Consider the following 12300-nt stretch of genomic DNA (forward strand, 5'->3'; position numbering starts at 1 on the left):
AGACAGAGAGAATCAACTGGAGTAAAATGAATATTAATTACATGAAATTAAAACAAAGATTTTTCACAAGCCAAAACTAGAAGGAAAGCAAGAAAATGGGGGGGGGGGGAATAACTTTTTTTCCTTCATTAAGTCTCCATTGCTTAAATATTAGGGAAGTGTGCCAAATTCATAAAAGTAAAGCCATTCCTCAGGGGATGAATAGTCAAAAATATGAATGGGCACTTTTCAGGGGAAGAAATCACAGCTATGAATTGCCACATGAAAAACATGCTTTAAATTATTATTGATTAGAGAATTGCATATGAAAACAAAGGTACTATGTCATACCTAATTGGTTAATATGACAGAAAAAGAAAATTTTAAAAAATTGAGAGATGTGGATAAATAAGTACACTGATATGCTACTGATGAACTTGTGAATGGCTTCAATCATTTTGGGAAACAATTTGCAACTATACCCAAAGGGTTATAAAACTCTGCATATCCTTTTACCCATAAATACCTTTACTGTCTGTATTCTAAAGAGATCAAAGGCAAAAGGAAGTCAATTGTACAAAAAAATTTTATAGCAGTTATTGGATTTTGAGGTGAAGTATATCAAATAAGGAATGACTGAATAAATTTTGGCATATAGATTACAAGGGGAAATATTGATAAGAAATGACAAGAATGATGGTTTCATAAATACTTGGGAAAGATTTATATTGAACTGATTTCAAGGGAAGTAAGTGGACAGTATCAGCAATATTGTAAAGATCACCAACTGGGAAAGACTTAGCTATGATTAAAACAAGAATTTAAGACAATTCCAAAGGACCAATGAAGAAAAATGCTATCTGTCTCCACAGAACGAACTGATGAATTCTGTGTGCAGACTGAAGCATTTTTTTTAATTCTATTTTTCTTGGGTTTTTTGAGCATGGCTAATATAGAAATATGATTTTCTTGATTTCACATGTGTAATTGGTATTATATTGGTTGCTTCTCAGTGAATGGGAGGAACAGAGAAAATTTGGAAATAAAAATAGAATAGCAATGTTAAAAGTGAAATGAATTAATGAATAAAATTATGTAATAAAATTCTAAATGGTAATTTTATATTTGACATCTTTATAAAATAAGATTCACAAGTTATTAATAAATGAGAAGATATGGTTTGATTGTTCTTATGAGGAAAACATCTGAAATATCTGGTATACTGGAACCTCAAATCTTAAAAAAATGTGATTGTTGAATGAATTGAATGAATAAATGAAGTTAAGGTTCCATTTGACTAAATTGAGAGAGGAATAATATACTAAGGCACAGAATAGTGATAGTTGAGTCTTGTTTTGCTGTGCTTTGTTCTGATTCCATTTAAAGTATTATGTAGATCTTTGATCTTCACATTTAGGAAGTATATTGAAAGATTAGAGAAAGTTCAACAAATGGCAACCAAGATGTGAGAAGTCTTGAGTTATGCCAAATATGAACCTATTGTTGCAATATGGATTTTAGAGTTGGAGAAAAGAAGACTTAGGGAATATATCTTCAAATGACACATGATGTCTTTGAATATCTAGAAGGGATCTACTATGATAGAGAAATTGTTTGTATATATTCAACTTGGTTCAAGGTGACAAAGCAAGGGATAATGAATAAAGTTGACTAGTATTATGGACAAAGACCTGGATTTGAATTCATTTGAGCTCAGATCCTGTCTCTATCTCTATAAATCTTTTTTTTTGTTTTGCTTTTTTACAAGGCATTGGGGTTAAGGGACTTGTCCAAGGTCTCACAGCTAGTTAAAGTGTCTGATGCTGGCTTTGAACACAGGTCATTCTGACTCCAGGGTCCGTGTTCTATCTGCTGCACCACCTAGCTTCCCCTCTATAATTCTTTAGATAAGTCCACTTGCATCTCTGTTTCTTCACCTGGAAAATGGGGAGTTACTAGGACTAAATTATTTCTAATATTCCTCTAAGTTTTAAAGCTCAACTCCTTGGATTTAATGAATCTCCAGACACAAATAAAATCTTGATGTAAGGCAAAACTTAACAATTAGTGCTATCCTAGAGAAAAGTAGATTGCTTTGGGAGATTATGAATATTGCCTTTCTGAAAATCTTCAAACAAAAATAAATGGTCATGTCTAGGTATGATATTAGTAGCAATGATTGATGTTACATAATACTTTTAAAATTTGTAAAATGCTTTACATGGTATTTCATTAGAAGATTTTAACTTATCTAAGAATTGGACTCCTACCTTTCCAACTCTAAGATTCCGCCAATCTAATTTTCACAGCATGTTCAATTATAAACTGCTAGCAAACAAAATCAACCTCTATCTGATTTACTGTGTGAAACAAGACCTAACAGAATTTCTGTAGCAAATAGTTCTCAGTGGTAATGATGTTGATTTTTAAATTCTTGTTTCCTTCCAGGAAACAGAAATAATGAAAGAAATCATGCAGAATGGGCCAGTACAAGGTTAGTAATGAAAACAAAGAATAAAATGACTTATTATTCCTTATTTGTAAAAGCATGTTTGTCAAGTTAAGATTTTTATGCAGTAAAAAAATCTCCATTTTTAAATGTGCGGTGGGGTTCTACAAGATATAGAAGTAATATTTGTATGAATTGTATACAGTGCAATAACAAAGGTTGTGTCTATTTGAAAAAGTTTATCAGCAATTATTATGCTTTTAAGGTTGCCTCCTCTGACTATTGCCATAGACTGGCTCCTCAATTTTCTTTTCTGGAGTTCCTCCAGCATTTGAACTTCTTTATTCCCCCCCCCACCTGCTTTTTTTCTAATGTTTTTATTTAACTTCCAAAAAAGAAGTCTTTGATAGTTTTTTTGTTTTCCATTTTAAGTTCTGAGCTCTTTGATAGATAATTCCTTTTTTGAACTTTCTCTCAATTTCCATTTCTAGGTAAATTTTGACATAACAGAAATTCACCAAAGGTATTGAACAAAGTATACTCATAGCAAATATAACTCATAGGCAGTAAGAATATTTTTGTTCTCTGTATTTGTGTTTCCAGGGATAGGGTATTACCTGGAATGTATAAGAAAATGAATGCTTGTTGTTTGATTGGTTAATAATTATTTTAACATCTATTCTCAAATTTCTGAGTCTCACTCCAATTCTCTAGAAGAATGATTTACTAGAGGACCCATGTTCATCATTAGAAAAAGTATTTTAATGATAAAATAAATGATATCAAATTATTCTTTCCATAACATTTGATATCACAGAGAATAAATAAACCATTGATGGAAGGCAGAGATAAAGAAGAAGGACATTCTAGGCATGGATGACATTATGCTTGAAATGCCTAGAAGATAGAGATATCTAGAGTGCAAAGAGAAGCCACGGAGCCTGGATCTGAGAGTCATCTGCATAGAGTTGATAATTAAAAGCATTTGTGTCTAATTATAGTCATCTCTATGGAAGGAGGGAATGGAAGAAGAAAGGAAATGATAACTATTACATATTTAAAAAGAATAGCAAGTTGAACATACATAGTTTCAAGTATACTCTGTTTTAAAATTATAACATGTTGTAGAAATGCTTGTTTTATTCCATAAATTAAAATTAAATAAATGGAATATTAAAAAAGAAGTAGTTTGTAATTTGGGAGAAAGAAATTTCAGTGTCTCAGTGAGGTCCAAAGTCAGACTGCAAAGGACTGAAGAGTTAGAGAAATCAAGTACATTAAATATTAGTTTTCTAGAATACTATTGTGAAAAGGAGGCAAAATATAGGGAGAGAGCTTGAAAAATACTAAAGGATAGGCTATGGTTAAGTTTTTTTTTTTTTAAGGAGGTGGCAGAACCTCACATTTTCTCATTATTAACTGTTTTTTTCCTGTGGGTTTCCTGGTACAGGGAAGTTTCTAGTGGTAACTCAACCTATCAATGCACAATTACATTTCTACAACATCTCATCTCATAGAGTTGCTTGGAACAGTAAGCAGCTTTCCCAAGGTTATGTAAGCAGTATATGTCAGAAACAAGTTTTGATGATAAGTACCCCTGTCTTCAAGGCTGAGGCTCTCTCCATTATTTTATGTTGTTTCTTTCTAAGCATTACATGTTTTAAATGGACAATTTCATGCAAATTGTAATCCCTGAGTGTCCTAGATTGTCAGAATATTTCACAAAATCTATTGGAATTACACATATATTTTAAAAAAGTTGGAAAAAGGCAAGATGAAGTTCTACAAGTAATAAATTTGAGGGGGGAGTTGTTTTTTTTGCAAGGCAATAAGGTTAAGTGACTTGCCCAAGGTCACACAGCTAGGTAATCATTAAGTGTCTGAGGCTGGATTTGAACTCAGGTCCTACTGACTCCAGGGCTGGTGCTCTATCTACTGCATCACCCAGCTGCCACTAAGTAATGAATTTTTTTTAAAAAAAGTTTAAAATAATAGATTCATTTTATAACAGGGAAAACTATCTCATACATGTTAATTGACTTGCCTATAGTCATATAGCAATAAAATTTGGACATTAACCAAAGTGTCCTGTTCTAATCTTTACTTGGTAACTTGAACCAGTTCAAAAAACTTTATAGTCTTTTGAATTAAATTCATGTCCATAAGCAAACTTTATTTGTAGAAATCTTTGTCTATGACTCAATGTTTTTGCAAAAGGCTGTCTTCTATGTGGTATAGAAAATTGGAGATGGTAAACTCCTTTAAATTAATTGTATTGGGATGCCTGTCATCTTTCTTTAGGACAGAGTTTTTAACCAGGTTTTTTATTTGTTTGTTCTTGGAGGCATGACTTTTTGTCTGTGAGAGTAGCCTTATGGATCTTCCAAAATAATTTTTTTGCTTTAAATTTTAGAATTGCAAAGGAAATCAATTATATCAAAAATAGTTATAAAAATTAAAGCAATGATAAATTCAAGGACCCCTAGTTAAAAACCCCTCCTCTAGATGATAGTTCTTTAGACAAATAGGAGCACATGTACCATTCATGATGTTTACAAAAGGAGATGAGTCATAAGTGCTGAAGGATCGACTATTTCTATAGAACGGAAAAGCTTTTGGAAATATCTGCACATTTTTATAAATGGTTCAAGTGCTGGTTGACTCAGTCTGCTGGAGATGCAATCTGATTGTCTGTTTGTTATTGCTTGGGCCAATGTACAGTCAATTTTCCCCCTTTAGTGGAAGCAGAGGATATGAAAAGCAAGATAATTCTGAATAAATAATATGACATGCATTCTTCTACATTTTTCAGTATTTCCAAGCATCACCTTTTTTCACATCTATAGAATTTAAAAGAAGTAGGAATAATATAAAGGAGACAAAAACAAAATTCTATAGGCATTAAAGTACTGCAAATTCTTACAATCTTATGTGTATGTGGTTAAAGAAGATAAAGGAGAATTGTCTTCCTTTGACACTAGATGCACATTATCAAGGGGGAAAAAAGATGTGGAAGAGAGGGATATCTAAAATGGAATGTTTCTGACATTGCTGAAGTAACACAATTTCAGGGATGATTATATAACCAGTACTATTTTCCCCTCTGCTCTTTCTTTCAAATCTAGATTGATCTAGGCTGTCATATATAAAAAGGATTATTTTGTGCTTGGCCTCAGAGAGCAGAATTAGGAGCAATGTGTGGACGTTATAGAAAGGTAGCTCTTGGCTGAATATAAGGAAAAGTTTCCTAATAAATAACTCTCTGAAAGTGGAAGGTTCTGCCTAGGGAGGTAACGACTTCCTTGTTTTTGTGATCCTCAAAGAGAGGTTAGATAATCCCTTGTTGGCATGGTATAGAAGGAACACTTCTACTCTAAAGTACAGCTTCAAGTATAGATTTCAATATATGAGCTGCAAGGCCCTTTTCACATCTCAGATTCTGTGGTCTCAATATGATCATAGGGTAATAGTTTTAGAGTTAGAAAAACAGACTTAGAGATCGTCAGTGCCCTAATTATATAGAGAAGAAAACTGAGATCCAAATGTTGGAATGTCTTGGCTAAGTTTACACAGGTAGTAAATACCAGAGTTAGGATTTTAACTTAGGCTTTCTTACTTCATATCCAGTGTTTTGGTTTTATTGTGGTTGTTGCTTTGTTTTGTTTTGTTTTGTGAATTTTTTTATTTTATTTTTCCAGTTACATGTAAGGAAAGTTTTCAACATTCATCCACTTGCATAGATATTATATATTTTTCTACCACCCTCATTTCCCACCTCCCTCCATTATATGGTGAATATTTTGTCTTTAACATTAGTCATTTTGTTTATGAGAAATTAGAACTAAGGAAAAAAATGGGATAGGAAGGAAAAGCATGAGATGTTTTTAAATTTCCACTGGCCCTGGAATCAGGAAGACTTGAGTTCAAATTTGACCTCAGACACTTAATAATTATCTATCTCTGTGACCTTGGGCAAGTCACTTACTACCCATTGCCTTGTAAAGATTGGGGTGGTGGAAGGGAGTGAACATAGTATCCTTTTGGATTCTGAGAGATTTTTTTTTTGCCTTTGGAAGTGGATGGTGTTGTCCATAATAGGTCTCCTAGGGTTGTCCTAGATCTCTGAACTGCTAAGATAATGCTGCATCTATCACAGTCGATCAACTCACAATGTTGTTAATGTGTACAATGTTCTTTTGGTTTTGCTCCCTCCACTCAGCATCAATTCATGTAATTCTTTCCATGCTCCTCTAAAGTCTGATTGTTGAAGTATTCTTTTATAATAATAGCACTCTATAACATTCATATACCACAACTTGTTCAGCCATTCCCCAAATGATGGACAACCCCTCAATTTTGAATTCTTTGCCCCTTCAAAAAGAACTACTATAAATATTTTTGAACATATTGAACTTTTCCCATTTTTTGTTATTTCTTTTGCAAACCCATCGTTCTCTCCATTTTAAAAATTATATTTTTAATTTATGCAATGAAACAAGCATTTAAATAATATGGTGCAACAAAAAAAAGATGATTATACATGAACCTGCAAATCTATTATGCACAACTTGTCTTGCTGGATTCTTATAACAAATCTGGATGATAGCTGCTATTATTATCTCCATTTCTCAGATGAGGAAATTGAGGTAGGTTACGATTTGTCTGTGATCAGATCACACAGCTAGAAAATGTTTATGACATGATTCAGACTCAAGTCCCTCGGAATCAAAAATTCAACAATTTATCCACTCGGCTGAGATGCAATGCTTGCATTCAGCAGACTTTGACTGAATACCTTCTCCTGACACTTATCTCTTTAATATTTTCAATGTCACTTTCACATTCTAAAGAATATAAAAGAGGTAAAAGCAATAGCAAAGAGACAAAAGCAAAATTCTATAGGCACAATATTGTAAATTCTTACAATTTTGTGTGTTAATATGTACATATCTTTAAAGGTTATTGTAAGGATTCAGAGATTATACATGTATATGTATATGTGTATCTATTTAAAATCACTCTGAAAATCTTATAATTCTACATAAATGTTATCTGTTGTTTTTATGTACCACACTTAGGCAAGTAAATTCATATCATTGGGGCCAATTTTCCTCCTGGGGGATAACAGTGCTTATAGTACCTACTTCATTGAGTTTTTATTAAATAAGTACTTTGAAAATTTCCAAGCATTATTTACATGTGAGCTTTTATTATCAGTGGTTTTCTCATAGGAAGAACTCAATAAATATTTATTAAGTGAATGAATGAAATGCATTTCAAACTTATGATTCAACAATTTATATTGTTCTATTTTCTTTGCCTATATTCTTATGAAATTTTAAAATGATGTTGATTTCTATAGGGAATTTGGAGGCCCTTCCTCTTGTAGTGCTATAACCCCTCAATTGGAACAGTCTATAATATCAGAAAGAAATAGTGTCAATTTTTTTATACATTATAAATGCATTTTTCTAAAAAAAAATTCCTATTATTGGCTTCTTTCCCAATGTTTGAAGAATAAAATTTTGGCATCATGTCCCTACTCCAAGTTACTGCTTTTCATTCAGGCTTGCCAAGGAAAGGTTTGTATTTATTGGAGGATTAAGAACAATAACTTTAACCTCTTTTGTGAGGTTCACCTTTTGCTGCAGGCATAATTGGAGCTTTTATAGGCTTGTGGAAGAGAACAGAAAAAAAAGCAACTGCTTGCCCAATGTGGAAGGATTCGATTGCTGGTAGTTCAATTTCTAGTAATATTGCATTTTCTTTAATCTAGATTAGATGGATTTTAAAAAGCATAATATATACTTAAGTAATATTACAAATTTTCCAATGAAATTGTTATAGGAGAATAAGAAAAAGCACTACCATTTAAATTAAAAAGAGAAAACTATGTTCAATCATGAAGTCCTTTAAAAGTTGAAATCTGAGGGGAAAAAATTCAAAGATTTGCCTGGGAAAATACCACAATATTTCTGCCATTTTTGTGTTGACTTTTCTTTTAGCAATAATGCAAGTTCACGAGGATTTCTTCCATTACAAAGGAGGGATTTATAGACATGTCAATAACATAAAAGATGAATCAGAAAAATACCAAAATCTACGCACACATGCAGTCAAACTCACTGGGTAAGTCAAATATCAAAGCTTCTGAAAAAAGTAATTTGAGGTTTTATTGTATACAATGGGGAACTGAACCTGGAAAATGACAACAATAAGTCACAGATCTTGGAAGGGATGTCAGAGGTCATTTAGTCCAATCCCTTATAATAGAAACTGAAGTTGTGTTTTGCTCAAGGTCACAGAGATAGTGAAGCACTGGAGGCATAATTTTAACTCTAGGTTTTTGCTTCCATAATCAGTGGTCTGTTTGACTAAATCACAAAATATACCTTTGAATAATAGGGTAACAATGTTCCAAATGAATTCTTAATTCTTTTATATTTAAATGAATAAGAACATCTAACAGCTTGGTGTTTAGAAAGTGATCATGGAATGAGTAGAAAAGTATTTAACTTTGACTTTTCCCTGTACAAACATGTGTAAATCCTTTGCTTTTTTTCAGCCATACATTCTTTATCCATAAAATGGAATTTCAATTTATGACCAGAAACATTTCTTCAATATTGATTTGTGGTAAACACAAATTGTTTGAGAATTGCTCTGCTTTGAAGAAACCACATTCCATTTGCTTCACCGAGTTATTATGAAGATCCAGTAGAATATTTGAGACATCTTAAGTTCAAAGTGCTAGTTAATTCTATAGACGAGTTATTATTTTCAAAATAAATTCAATAAGTAATTATTAAGCAACTACTATGTGTTAGGTACTGTGCAATTATACAAGTAAAAATATATTTTTTATCCACTTTTCCCATCTAGTTTCGTTATATATCATTCCTCTTCCCACATTGTGGGTTTTAGCCAAACTAGCCTTTTTTTTTTGCTGAGGCTCACAGAGAATTCCTTTACAGTGGCTTTGCCTTTGCACTGACTATTTTCTAGGTCAGTTATGAAATCCCTCATCTCTTCCTCATGGAATCCTTTATTTTCTTCAAGATTCAGGTCAAATGCTGTTTTTCATTTGTGTATGCAACCATTCTGAATATACTTAAATCTGGTGATTTTGTTGCTGTTTTTCATTTCATTATCCATCCTTCAGTTTCCCTTTATTTTAAAATCATATAGAGATCATATAGAGAATTTGTTACATGTAATGTTTAACATTAGGCTTATATGAGTGAGGTTAGAATAAGAAATAGGCATGGAGAGTGATGTTGGAAAACAGGTGCTTTTTTCAGTGCTACTCTTAAGGACAAAGTACAAAGAAGATTGGGGAATGTGGAGAAACTGAGGACCAAACATATCCTAAAATGTATTAATATTCATTGATTCAATATGAAGAAATGTATGTTCAAGTAAAAGCAAAGGAAATAGCAAAACATTTATACCACCTCTTGGGAATGCCAAGGAGATAGACACTGGAGATGACAGTTTGTTGATCAAGGGGTAAATCCATCAGATTTCCCTTGCTTAACTCTCAGGTAGTTTGTCCTAACTCTGGAATGCTGGGATAGACTTTGAATGATAAAATGATAACCTAACATTTCCCATACTAAGAAGTTAAATTCAAAAATCACCAAGGATGGGTTTGCTATCCATGGGTATTACTGTGTCAGGCTGAAGCTGATTCATAGGCACAGAAAAGATTCACTACTGTAACCAAACATTAATTATACCAGGAGTCTGATAAAAATATTTCAGGAGATTGTGGAGAGAAAATGTCACATAACTGGAGTTATGTGATCAAGTTATGTATAAGATTCATATAATAGACAGAGACTGAGTTTACTAGAATGATTTGGATAGAAGCGATGAAAACTGGTAAAGTTTCACTTCCCTCCTCCACTTTTTTCTCTCTCCTCTTCTTATAAGATATATACCCATTCCAAGACTCTCCATTTCTTGAGTTTATTTGCTTTTCTGTTTGCAAAATCTTAATTCTGATAAATGATTGGCCTTAGTGATTAAAGCCTAGGTAAGTCCTTGCACAAATGTGACAGAAATAGTGGGGAAGGAGAGAGATAGAAGAGAAAAATTTGTCAATTGATATATTTCAACAGAATTTTTTTTCCTGGGGCATATTTTTCTTACTCCCAAGAACAGAGAAAGAGTGAAACTTAGACATTAAAATTACAAGGCAAATGAGAGAGCAGTTTTGTTTGGGAGTGATTATGTTGAGCTTAGTGATATTTGGGATATAGGACCTTGGCTTTTTCCCCTTCCCATTATTTTCCCATAACTAGCTTGAAAAGAAATGCACTCCTTCTAAGGGCAGGACTCAAGGGAATGATTGGAAAGGACTAATAACATACTAAAACTGAGAGTAAGATTTTCCTTGTTAATGCTGTCAGCAGCCTCAGATTGTATCACATCATTATACTAATTGTAGACTTTCAACAATGCGGTAACAAGAAAAACGGTTCCTCACAGGAGAGGGGCAAATAATCTTTTTTTTTGTTATTACAATTCAGTCATATTTCTTCTGATAGTTACTATTTAAAACAGTAGTATTATCTAGCCTAGAATTCTGTGATCACTCCCCACCCCACCCTATGTTCAATCATTAAAGTGTTTTTTACAAGGCATTTGGCAAGGCTTCTTGTAGCAAATCAGACTGGATTCTGCAAAGCCACATTTATTATGTCTCTTCCTTTCATTCAGCTTTCACTTTAGAGTGAACATGTAATCTGGGAGAGATGGGCATTTTGAATTTATCCTCATTGATCTTTATTTTTTACATCAATATTATCATACTCACAAAATGACATTTTATTTCTTTCTTCATGGAATCAATGTACAGTAATCTTTCCTGATCCTACCACTATAACATTAATCTAGTAGAGGATTGACTTTGCTACTTTTACCTTATTATTCTATTCTCAATGTGGGGATAAATGCTAGATAGACAGATGTATCATATATATGTGTGTGTATGTATGTATGTATGTGTATATGCTTATATTATTTATGTGTATATATGCATATATATGTAGATAAATGTATGAAGCATATAATTATATATGAAAGGCACTATGCAAAACCCTAGTCATCCAAATTAAAAATAAGCAAAACAGTTTCTGTACTTAAGGAGATCATATTTTAATTAACTAGAACTGAACAAGGTAAAGAGAAAGCTATACTATCAAAACCTAGGGTGGTTTTGTGTGTGTGTGTGTGTGTGTGTGTGTGTGTGTGTGTGTGTGTGTGTGTGGAGTCAGTCCACTTTTTCAGTGGTAACAGGGAAGTGAAAGAGATGGTCTAAGTGGAGTTGAACAGAGATGGCACTTCTTATTCTACCACTTTTTCTTCTACAGCTTAAATCGTGTGTCCCCTAAAAACCTTTCAGGGGTTCCCGTATTTGTCTTAAGCCCTCCTGGACACCAAGTTTCTTCATCAGGAGAAAATGATAGAACTTTTTCCAGATGTGATTTCATTTATATTTAACTATTAAGTTGGAAATTTCCTTTACTTATTTTCAGCTTATATAATTGCCCGGGAACACAGAGTGTTTAAGTGATTTGTCCCAAGATCACATGGCAATTATATATCAGAGGTAGCACAGCTCTTCTCTGAGCTGGCTCCCTATCCACTATTATTCTGTATTTTTTTAAGTTCAAATAAATGACATGATGAAATACCAATATTTTGATATTTAATTAACTTAACCAACTTTGTTTAATTTGTATTTTTGCACATATAGCAAGAGATAGTTATTTTTTTTTCAATTACATGATAAGGTATGTTTCAACAATCATCCATTTGCAAGTTTGTGAGTGTCACACTTTTCTACCACACTTTTTCCCCTCCCT

General features: G+C 32.7%; 1 protein-coding gene across 7 annotated transcripts in view; it reads left to right on the forward strand.

Annotated features, from left to right (window-relative positions):
* TINAG (tubulointerstitial nephritis antigen) overlaps positions 1-12300 on the forward strand; it is a 235575-nt gene that overhangs the window by 110744 nt on the left and 112531 nt on the right. For 4 of the 7 annotated variants that reach the window (XM_074237234.1, XM_074237230.1, XM_074237232.1 and 1 more), the window contains exons 8-9: positions 2428-2473; positions 8434-8557. The exons of 2 other annotated variants lie outside the window; for them this stretch is intronic. In XM_074237234.1, the coding sequence (XP_074093335.1) occupies positions 2428-2473; positions 8434-8557 (170 nt within the window). Of the gene's footprint in view, positions 1-2427; positions 2474-8433; positions 8558-8993; positions 11710-12300 lie in introns of those variants that run through there. One more of the 7 variants, XM_074237231.1, reaches the window with a different exon arrangement.

Source organism: Macrotis lagotis, chromosome 5, assembly GCF_037893015.1.
Source record: "Macrotis lagotis isolate mMagLag1 chromosome 5, bilby.v1.9.chrom.fasta, whole genome shotgun sequence".
NCBI lineage: Eukaryota > Metazoa > Chordata > Mammalia > Peramelemorphia > Peramelidae > Macrotis > Macrotis lagotis.